An 11,916-nucleotide genomic window follows, 5' to 3' on the forward strand; every position below is an offset into this window, starting at 1 on the left:
CCCTGACGATGATCGCCCTGTGGCTCCTGCTTGCCTGAATGCTGCTCTTCACGAGTTTTGTTTTCACGAAAGCTTTTCTCGGCCACACGTCCGCCAAGAGCTGCGCTAATTTCGTCGTATTTTTGCCTGCTTCGGATATTTTCTTTCGGAACTGCATTGCCTCTTCCAGTTTTCTTTCTTCGGCCGCGAGCTGATTAGAGCTTTTCTCCGTCTGTGTTCCGCAGCTCTTCAGAGTAGCTCTCTGCTCCCGCAAGAGATCCGCCTTGCGGCACACCCCTACAGCCATGTTCCGGATCGTCCGGATCTTCCCTTTGATCGCCCTCCCTATTTCCGGGCACTCCCCGATGAGATCGTCTAGCTCATCTGCTCTCTCCCAGAGTTTGTGAACCTCCCTATACAGCTCCGGGAGCGTCTCCGTGGGATCTTCAGGGTTCTGTGAGATGGTGGATTCGCACTGTGAGTGGTCGTTTCCGTCCATCTCGCCTCTCGCCCTCTTCGCACCCTTCTTGGCCCTCTTCGGTCTTCCGTTCTCGGGCGCCGATAATTGTGCAGCCACTGTGTTGCTCCGGGTCTCTGATGCCTTCAAGGGCGTTGACGAGGATACTGAGCGCATGATTTCCGCCGAGAACAAGTCACGGATATCGGCCATGCCCGTCGTTTGGTTTACTCTCTGGGTCGTACCACGATTGTGTGCTGTCTCTCTGAGCCGGGCCGGTTCGGCAGACCGCTCTGTATTGGCTCCACGGTGCCTGTTCACGGTGCCCGGGTTCTCCAAAGGCTCCTGGGAGTCCTCCGCCGCAGTCTCATAGCCGATGGCTTCGTCTCCCTTTCTCCCTTCCATGCTCTCGGCGAGGGTTCCGCGCCAGATGCGAGATGGCCGAAAGTTGACACGTGCCCCTAGGGGGCGCTCGTGCGGTTGTCCCCGCGGTTGACCGTTGATCCAATCGCCGTGTTCTCGAAGCTTCAGCTTTCACTCTTAAATCTGTAGCTCCTCCCTCGGTGGCCCCACACTGCCCGTCCGCAGCTCAGTGTGGTTGTCTTCCGACGGCCGACCTTTGTCACTAAACACGACCTCGTATCTCAAACAGCGAGGGAGCTCACGGAAACACGTGCGCTCTCCTCGGAGGTTGGATGCGGACTTTTTCCTTAGACAAGCATCTGGTGCGCGAATGACGCACCTCGAGAGCTAAAGGATTGATACAGGCCTGTGGGAACCGGACCGAACCGTTTACCCTGTAATGCGGTCTCAAGACGTCATGCTCGAGTTGAGCTCCTACTCATGTGTTCGGGGCGATGGAGTGCGAATCTGCGGATCATATCGCCGACCTATTGGAAGCTGCAACGAGTGGCGAAGTCACCGAAGCAACAGGGTTTCACGGTCTGATGATTTGGAGAAAGGAGCGATGTTTGAGTCCAGAGATCACGATGAACGTATTGGAGCGGGTCGTGCTGCCGTGCGTGGAAGACAAGAAGACCATCAAAGCCCTAATGAGAGAGCTCTCCATGGAGGGATCCCCGAAAGACATCACAATCGCCATCGAAAATCTAACGAACGCCGACGACGAGCATCGTGAGTTTCTTCTGCCTAACACGAATAGGATTCTTCCTTAGAGCTTGATATTTAATTCCTTGCCCGTCTCGCATGTCTAGTAATGAGGGCCGACGATGACTTCTTTTGTGGAGAAGGAATCGAATTCGAACGAGTCTTGGAGCGGAAAGGCAATCCATCCCGTTTCATCATGAGAGAGCTCTATGGAATCATCCAGCACGCGGTGATGAACCACGTAGGGCTCCCAGTCAATATCCTCGTCCGGCAATGGGCCGGCAATGTCCTCGATAATTTTTCTCAAGTGGTTGAAAATATGCAAGAAACCGTTTGGAGACCGGCAGAAGAAGTGAGGGACGAGATTCGACAGCAGATCGAGAAGAGCCAGGAAGAGTACGCGAGAAATTACGATAAGAAGAGGAAACCGCATAAGATCCGTTACAAAATAGGAGACATTGTATTAGTTTCGAGATTGCCAGTCCAAACAGGACAGCCGACAAAACTTCAACCGAAGTTTCGGGGACCATTGACTGTGGTCGAGATATTGCCAAAAGATTCGTATCGATTGGTCCAACTGGGAAAAGATAAGAGCTACACATGCACCGCTCATTGCTCCCAATTACGCTGGTATAATGTCCGTGGGTTAGAGGAGGACGAGATAGTTCCATTGAATGACAAACCACTTGGAATTCCAGACATTAACGAAGAGGAACCGAGTACTTCAGGAAATAATATTCAACAGCCGAATGTGGATGTCACAATGATGTCGGTTGGAGGCGAGAACGACGGTGACATCGACGAGATTTCGATGATGTTGGAGGAATTCGGTCGCGACGAGCTAAAGGAAACAACGAAATTTGAGCGGACCGGCAACGTCGACTTGAATTCGGCTATTCTCGAGTCACCGACGAGAGGATCGGAAGAAGAGGAAGAAAGGGTCGAGACGAGCGGGAGGAGGGATCCTGTTCGGGCGGCGAAATTCGAAGGCAGATACGGAAGGTAGATTAAAAGGATAATTAATGTTTGGTTTCGAAGTAAAAAAAAAAAAGAGAGGTCGTAACATTGATTAGGGAAATAGATAGTTGAGTACACGAAGGTATAATAGAGTTAGGATGATGAGGGCATCATGTAATGTAGCGTGGACGAGTTGTCGGTAGAGGGCGTTCTGGCGGAAGTCGAGAGTGGAGACGGGGAGCGGGGTTCTTGTATCGAGTCGTTCGTAGCCGAGCGCGGAACGAGTCAGTGTCTTGTCGTTTTGAATTGTCGACTTAAGCTGTCGTACACGAGTTTCGAGTTAACGACGCAAACGGTTCGGGTGCAGAGATGGAGGATGAGCGACCACGACAGCCCAAGGGTATCCTACGCGAGGACCCGAGAAACCCACGGATGTCGGCTCCAATGGACATGTGGCTGAAGCTCGCCGAGACGGCGACGGCGTTCGGGGCTGCAATGCACGATATCGTGATGTATTCGTACGAGATGCAAAAGCAGGAATCTCAGAAACGCGCAAACCGGCGTCAGCAAGGGGAATCGAGCCGTTCGGTCGAGTTCCGGAACGAAGTCAGGCTCTACGAGTACTACGACAGCGACGACACGGAGGAGGTACCGTTCGAAAGTACCTGCGATCTGAACGTGAACGAGTCCCGACCACGGCTTGGCGGGAGAGGTCGACACCGCCAGAAGAAATGGTGGCACGTGGAGATCCCCGACGAGGACGATTGGGAGCAGCGCGAACAACCGGAATCTCAAGAGTGTCGCGAGGAGGGGCCCGCGGACGGCGTCGCCCAGGTTTTGGAGGTGCCCGAGTTGCCCGTCATCAACGATGACGACGAAGACACCGAAAGGGATCCGGAGCGACCGGTTCAAGAACCGAATCAACGAGATACCGAGCGTCGCGAGCGCACCGAAAACGAGCAGCAAGAAGCAAGGGATGAGCGTACGCGAGTCGAACAACAACGGTGTGTCGACTGTTGGGGGTTCACCCACCGGCGAGGTGACCCGGTTTGTCCAGCCCGAACAAATGAATGCTACTATTGTCACGAGTTCGGACACTTTGCTCGCTGCTGTGCAGCGAAGATCGACACTGTCAAGTGTTATAGTTGTGGGAAGTGGGGACACTTCCAGAGAGACTGCGTGCAGCATCATGTGATGTTGCGAAGTTTGAAGTGATCGAGTCGGGTATCATATTGTATATGATAATGATAAATAATAGCGTAAGGAGGTAACGAGAATAGCGTGTACTCAATAGCTAAGTAAGCGAGGTAGTAAATGAGGGCATTTAGTATGGTAGCAGTTGTCAGCGGCTGATTTCGATGCAGGCATATCGACATTGACGATAGCGATAAGAGAGTAAGAGTGAGACCGACCGACGCCGATGTCAGAATAAACAACCCTCTCAGTTCGTGGAGACTTCTTCGATCAACGAGACGTGTTCTGCTTGATATCCAATAGCCTAACAGAAGTTGCTCACAAATCAGAAGTGGGGTCGTCAAGCGTACGTTGCGTTACCCTCGGAGAAGGAAACGATGGAACCACAAGCGATGGCGCATCTAACCGAGATGCTCGCAGAAGCGATCAGCAAGAGCTTCGGAAAGCTACAGACCGCCGACGAAGGAAATAAGCCTACCCTGAGGTTGGTGGAACGACCGGTTGACACCTCGCATTCTGTAGATCGATTTCATGGAGAAACAGGGCAGGTAGCGGACGAGTGGCTGAGTCAAGTGAAGTTGGCAAAACAGATAGGGAAATGGTCGATCGATGTCACGTGGAGTGTGATACTCAACAAGATGGCGGGGCCAGCGAGGATATGGCATCGCAACAACGGAGCGGATCTGGGAACCTTCGAGGAATGGGAAGAAAAATTCAGAGCGGCGTATATACCGAGGAGAACGCAAGCGATGCTATTGGACCAACTGTCACGCTGCAGGCAGCAGCGCAGTGAGGGTCTTGAGATTTTTGCCCGCAGAGTGGAGAACATTACGAAGCAGCTGAAATTGGACGATGAGGTGACGAAGGATTATATTCTCCGCGGGCTGAATTCGGAATACGCGGACTATGTGATTCATGAGATTCGAGGCCGGCAACACACCGACGTTTCAGAACTGGTGAGAGATATCTCCGACACCATGATGTTTAATCAAATGCGAACGGGGCGACCGGTGAGTTCGTATAGCTCTCGAACTCATCTCAGACAGGATCGACGACTGGTGTGTTTTAACTGTAACCTCGAGGGGCATAAAGCCGCGGATTGTGAATCGGACACGCTAACAACGCGGTGCGAAGATCGGCGTTTCGGTGCGCGACCTAAATCCAGACGGCTATCCGAGGAAAGTCGCAACCAGCTTCAGGATTCACAGTCGAGGAAAGCGACCGTACGAGCGAGCGGCTCGACAACAAACAGTGGTTCAGGAACGCAAGATGGTCAGCCAGAAACATCAATATCTGACTCTCGGCGCCAGTTTCAAAGCAGGGAAAGACCAGGTATTACTTGCTTCAAGTGTGGAAAGACTGGTCATTTCGCATCGAACTGCGAGAGTCGAGAAGTCAGGCAAGTGGTTGGGATGTCAACGGAAGCAAGTTTGCACGAGTCCGCTGTTGCAGGACTAAAGGAAGTCGCTATAAACGGGAAACCCTGGACGGCTCGCGTCGACACGGAAGCAGAATTGACAGTTGTCAATGAGACGGCCGCAAAACTGATGGAGCTCGAATTATCGCCGAGCCCAGTGAAGGCGGTACTCGGTATAGCGGGCGGCCGTTGTGTGCCACTGGGACAGGCAGTGGTGCAGTTGCGGGCCGATGGATTAGAGTTGGAGCGAGTTGTACTCACGGTATTGCCCGACGGAACGATTTCAAGTAATGATATCCTGATTGGCAAGGATCTCTTGGATCGAGGTCTGATCACAATTTATTGTGCGGGATCGTCATGGATATTGAAACCAGAATCATTCTTCGAGCTCATGAAGGAAGAACCAGTTGAAGAGGAGCCCGGAGTCGAAAAGATCGAAATCAAGTTACGGGCAGGAGAGAATGTGGTGGTACCGGCAAAAACGGTGAAGTTTGTCGAAGCGATTCTCCGTGATTCATCTGCGCGATCACTGCTAGTACAGGAGGAAAAGTATTCGGCGGTGCTGTGCAAGGTGGATCAGGGACGAGTGCTCGTACCTCTGACCAACTCCGATCGAGAAGACAAAGAATTTAAAAAGGGTGATGTAGTGGCGAAGGGGAGTGTCATTCAAGATAGAGACATATATGCTCTGGAGCCAACGATCGAGCGCCGAGGAAGTTCAGCTATAAATAAGATTGAGGTTCAGAGGCATATCGAGGAAAATGATGTGGAGACAGGCCGTATGCTACCGCCAGTTATACGAGAAGAGCTCCTGACTCTGCTGAATAAGCACCAGGAAGTTATGGCGACTTCACTGGGGACCTTGGGAAAAACCGATATGGCTGAGTGTCACATAGATGAGGTAGCAGGTAGCCGCGCACTGTGGTCGAGGCCTTTTCGCTTGTCGAATCTGGAGAGAGACGCTTTGAAGGAAATTATTCAGCAAATGTTGGAGGCGGGTATAATCAGGGAGTCCCATTCACCTTATGCCAGTCCTGTTATGCTTGTTAAGAAGAAGGATGGTTCCTGGAGACTTGTAATCGATTACCGCCGGCTAAATAGTCAGACGATCAGGAGAAACTTTCCCATTCCGCTCATCGACGATATATTGGACGCGGTGGGTGGGAAGCGCATGTATTCAACTTTCGACCTCGCATGGGGGTACTTCCAAATACCCATGGCACCCGGGTCGGATCAAAAGGCGGCTTTCATCACGCCGGACGGACATTATGAACCAGTCGTGATGCCGATGGGACTTGCCAACGGTCCAGCCGTTTTTCAGGAGATGATGAATAGAATTCAGAAAGCGGTAGGGACAGACGCGGTTTATCCGTATATCGACGACATGATAGCGGCGTCCAATCATTATCGAGAGCATCTGGATCAAATCGCGAAGATTCTAGCGGTACTCAAAGAAGCCAAGCTGACGATTCGACTGCGGAAGTGCAAATTCTTCATGGAGGAGGTGGATTTCTTGGGCTTCACGATATCGGAGAAAGGAGTTCAGCCCGGACGACAAAATCTGAAGGCTATCGAGCAATACCCGAGGCCAGGGAATACTCATGAAGTTCGGAAGTTCCTAGGTGTGGCTGGGTTCTTCAGAAGATTTATCCGGGGATTCGCTTCGATTGCGGATCCACTGACTTCAATGCTAAAGAAAGAAACAGATTTCGAGTGGACGCCAGGGTGCGAACGAGCCTTCGAGCAGTTGAAGAAGCTGCTCCTGGCGGAGCCTATATTGGTGAAGTTCCTTCGTGGGAGACCCACTCAACTTCACACGGATGCAAGCGGAAGTGGTCTGGGTGGTGTTCTCATGCAGAAGCTTGACGGATCCTGGCGAATGATTTACGCCGTGAGTCGGAGATTGTCCGCCACAGAAAAGAGGTATCATTCAACGAAGCTTGAACAGCTGGCCGTGATTTGGGCCTGCGAGCGATTTCGACATTATTTATATGGGGAGACCTTCCAAGTCGTCACGGATTGCGTAGCAGTGCAGGCATTAACGAGTAAGAGTGCTTCGACGAGTCAGATAGCCAGATGGCTCAATCGATTGGCCGAGTTTTCCTTCGAGGTGGTACACCGACCCGGTACGAAAATGCAACACGTTGATGCATTCAGCAGGTATCCAGTCGACGAAGCACCGAACGACAAGGCACCGGAAGAGGAAGAATGGACCGAAAGATCCGATGGAGTCTTGGAATCGAGAACCCGACCCGCGTCGAAGATCAAGAGGGTGTGGGAACTGAAGACATTTGAAGACTCTATCGCTATGATCCAACAGCAGGACAGAGAGCTGAAGAGGACGATCGACATGGTTGTGGAGACCAAAGAGCAAGGGAAAGAGAGCGACTACGAGATTATTGACGGAGTGTTGTTCAGGAAGAAAATCGAGAAGGACACCGAGAAACTCCTGTTGGTAGTACCGAAGTCGACAAGGAAATACCTATGCGTGATGATGCATGACAAGAGCGGGCATTTCGGCTCAGACAAAACTCTGCAGCTTATCACAGAGAAATACTGGTTTCCGAAGATGAAAAAGTATGTCAATCAACATATCAGAGCGTGCATAGAGTGTCTGTTCAACAAAGTGAAAGCAGGGAGGTCTGAAGGCTTCCTACAGACTTCTCTTCCCCCGAGGAGACCTTTCCAACGTGTCATGATTGACCATCTAGGACCGCTGCCTAAAGCGAGCGGCAAAGAACATATCATTGTACTGGTTGATAGTTTATCGAAGTACGTGACCGCAGAGGCAGTTAAATCAACAGAGACAAGATATGTCATTGCGTTTTTGGGAAGCGTTTTCCTGAGGTTTGGGATACCTGAAGTTTTGATCTCAGATAGAGGGACTGCCTTTACATCGAAGAAATTTGAGGAGTTTATGAAAGACAAGGGAATTCGTCACATCTTGACATCAACGCAGCATCCTCAAGCCAATGGACAGACCGAGAGAATGAATCAGACCATAGCGACAGTTCTTCGGAAGCTCTGTAAACATCCAGAACAGAAGGATTGGGTGGGAAAACTTCCGATAGTGGTGTCGCATATCAACAGAGCGCCTGCGAAGTCGACTGGGAAGGCTCCGTTTGAGATTCTTCATGGGTATCTTCCTCGGTTGGATAATGCGAGCCAATATGTCGACAGCAAGCAGTCCACGAGTGGATGGCGTCCACCGCAGTCCGTGTGCGACGAGGTGAGGATGGCAATCCATGACTCTCAGCAAGAGTATTCGAAGCAGTACAACAAGCATCGGAAACCGCATTTGGAGCGGTACTCGGTCGGAGATGTGGTGGTTGTTCGTAGGTTACCAGTGCAGACCGGCGAACCTACCAAATTGCAGCGGAAGTATCGAGGTCCGCTCCTTATCAGCCAAGTTTTGCCCAACGACACTTATAGAATTACTCAGCTCGGACGCACCTCGTATGAGACGACCGCCCATTGTTCCCAATTGAAGTTGTTCAAAGTTGCATGCGAGGATGGAGATCCAGTCGTTTCAGGTGAGGACGATAGCGAAGAAGAAGGCGCAAACGAGGAAATGGATGAGAGTCCGAGCACGCTGTCTGAATCGAACTCTCTGGCTTTTCGAGAGCCTGTAGGGAGTGCACAGGTTTCGTCTGAGGGAAGTTCCGTAGAAACGAGCAACTCCACGGTCTCCACGCAGGATACCAGCATGGCAGATCGGGGTCGAGCCCAAGTGGATGCGGATGCCCAGCTAGCTCAGATGATGGATGGAATAAGCGTATCGGAACCGGATATGTCCTCGCGCCTGGACGAGGCATTTTTGGAAGAATCAGACGGAATACTCGACGATTGTGAGGGCGATGGTGTCTCATCGGACTCATCGGCGACTTGCCCGGAGAGGCCCGCTCCTGACGCTAGACGAACCTATCCGCTACGGACTAGGAGAGCACCGAATAGATACGGTTCTTAAGATGAGAAATCGCAGTGGAAAGTCGGTGCGGGCAAAATCGTAGCTGCATACAATCTTTATGTTTGATACTGAGGACAGATCCAGTCAGAACGGCCGAGCTGTCAGCGGCTGATTTCGATGCAGGCATATCGACATTGACGATAGCGATAAGAGAGTAAGAGTGAGACCGACCGACGCCGATGTCAGAATAAACAACCCTCTCAGTTCGTGGAGACTTCTTCGATCAACGAGACGTGTTCTGCTTGATATCCAATAGCCTAACAGAAGTTGCTCACACAGTGGACGAACTGTAGGGAACGTAGGAACATGCCGTGAACGTAGCGAAGCGAGTTGACGTGCATGTGTTGGGAGAAGTCAGTACTTGAACGGCCAGCGTCCGGGGAGGACGCGTGTGCCCGAGAATAAATCAGTACCCGAGCATAGAGAACGTATTCGAGTAGTAATCCACAGGGAAAACCCCTACAATGCGGAGGGTCAACCAGAGACCAAACTCCGTGCGCTCGCATTGAAGCGATTTCTGATTCCATAGCCTCCTTCCAACGCTCTGCTTCCGGACTCGCAAGAGCTTTCGCGAGAGTGGCCGGCTCACGTGGAGCTTCTCGCTCTTGTGGAGAGGAGGAGGCGCTTTGAACAACATTGGTCTCATAGCGCGGCGGTCTTCTTAGAGTATCGCGTCGTCTTAAATTCATTGGCTCCGTGGGGGGAATCTGTCCTCTTTGCTCTACCGAACCATCTGAGACCGCAGCAGGAATAACGGGAGCGGGATCAGTAATGCTGGGGGTTGACCATGGGGTCATCAGCCACCCAGAGTCCTCCTCGTCAGAAGGACAAGACTCGACAGCGAATTCGTCGCTGGAGTTCAAGAACGCATCTCCATCAGATGTGGCCACATCGGTCGTTCCCGGACCGGAGTTATGCGCGGCGCTGCGCGGCACCTCATCCCCAAAGACGACGTCTTTCGTCGGAATTATTTTCCGGTAACCTGGTTAATAGATACGATATCCATCGATCTTGTGAGAGTAACCAACCATGATTCCCTTTAGCGCTATCTCGTCGAATTTTGAACGGGAAACATTCGTATTATATAAGAAACACGGGGACCGAACGGACGAAGATGCGAGATCTTGGGCTTCACTTTGTAAATCATCTCATAGGCAGTTTTCCCAGTTTTGGGACAAATATTCACATTATTGAGGAGATAAGCCGCACAGCGGCAAGCCTCTCCCCACAGAAATTTCGGAAGATTTGCACTCAAGAGCAGTGTTCGAGCCAATTCAGTGATTGTTTGATTGTTGCGCTCGGCTGTTCCGTTTCGTTGATGAGCGTATGGGTTCGACATTATCAGCTCGGCTCCCACGGCGGAAAGCGCCGCTTTCACTTTAGCATTATTGAATTCCAAACCGCAATCCGTCACTATTTCTTTAATATCAGAGCCGGTCTGATTGCGAAACCATACAATGTATTGCTAGATGAGATCTGCTGCCCGATCCTTAGACTTTAGGAGATAGAGACGATTGAATCGAGAGAATTGATCATGGATATTCATGAAATACTGGGCTCCCTCTAGATCAGTGGTCCCCACAGGGCCACAGAGATCGGTCGAAACGTATCCCAGGGACTGTGGTGCTGAAGAGGTCGGCTTCGAGTGATAGCTCGACCTGTTCATTTTTCCTTGAATACAGGCTGCGCAGGTGACAGTGGCGGATTTACGAAATTGTCGCCCCTAGGCTAAATCAGGACCGCCGCCCTGATATGACCAGTCTGGGAAGAGACTTGAAACTTTACATCCGCAAAAGCCAAAAGTCTTGTCGTCTGATTATTTATTGACATATATATATGTAACTTATATATATATTTATGCACAGACATTACGCCGCGTTACAAGCGCGATTTATGAAATAGACCGGTCATAGACGTTTGCGGAACTTCTCACCACAAAAAGTCTCGATTATGTCATCGGAGGAGATCGCTTCGACAGTATCAGACTCGATACACAGTATCGCCAAATCGTTCAACCTGCCCTCGGACATGCTCGATCGCAGATACGATTTGATCCGCTTCAGACAAGAGAAGGATCGTTCCGCGGAGCAATTGGATACGGCCATGGATCTGTATATTCTCAAAGCGATGTCAACGTTCGGAAAAACGTCCTGGAGACTGCGCTCCCTGATGAATTTGCACAGGTTGTCTATATTCAAGCTCTTCTTGTCTCCACGGCTCGCATATTCTTTTAAAATGAAGTAACTCCTCAACTAAGTCCGAAGAGAGATCTTCCGAATAGAACCTACTCAAACGCAGACCGTCTTCACGGATTCTGTCGGCGGAAAGATCGTGAAGTTCGAAGAGCACTCTGAAGATTGTGAAAACCTTATCGTAAGCATTCTTCCTTTCATTGAGAGCGCTAACCAAACAATCGACCACCGGGAAGAAGACTTCGTCTCGGAGAGCGTCTTCGGTACAAACCGGGGGTCCTTCATCCTCGTCGCTGTCGTCAAAGTGTCGTTTCCTCTTCCTCGTGCGTGCTGCGCGCGACTCTAGAGACTCGTCACCGAAGAGCGCTCTGGCATCCTTAAAGTTTGCAGCGAACTCTCCACGAAGAGACGTAAAATATGAGATAAGAGATTCGTACAAAGTCATCACCAACTCGACGTCGGCATCCTCTCGCTGGAGCTTCTTGCTGACTGCGTTTATACGATCCAGGGCTCTTCCCCAGAAAATCGTCATAAATGCGGTCTCGAATTTTGACATCTGCTTCATGAAGCCCCCCGCTTCCGCCCTAACGAGCGCCTTTTCCGAAGTGTCCGTTGAGATGCTTTCCAGAGTATCGTAAATGGGTTT

The 11,916-nt window shown here is 51.0% G+C and overlaps 1 protein-coding gene across 1 annotated transcript; it reads left to right on the top strand.

Moving 5' to 3' along the window:
• The first annotated feature begins 2,869 nt into the window (after nucleotides 1-2,869).
• Nucleotides 2,870-3,715, top strand: LOC108863693 (uncharacterized). The gene has a single exon (XM_018638169.1). The coding sequence runs from the start codon at nucleotides 2,870-2,872 to the stop codon at nucleotides 3,713-3,715; it is 846 nt and encodes a 281-aa protein (XP_018493685.1).
• Nucleotides 3,716-11,916: the final 8,201 nt, after the last annotated feature.

This window comes from Galendromus occidentalis, unplaced genomic scaffold (genome assembly GCF_000255335.2).
Source record: "Galendromus occidentalis unplaced genomic scaffold, Mocc_1.1 scf7180000076644, whole genome shotgun sequence".
Lineage (NCBI taxonomy): Eukaryota > Metazoa > Arthropoda > Arachnida > Mesostigmata > Phytoseiidae > Galendromus > Galendromus occidentalis.

Excerpts from the sequence above, each read along its gene's own strand:
- LOC108863693 (XM_018638169.1), top strand. The coding sequence starts at position 2,870 with ATGGAGGATGAGCGACCACGACAGCCCAAGGGTATCCTACGCGAGGAC.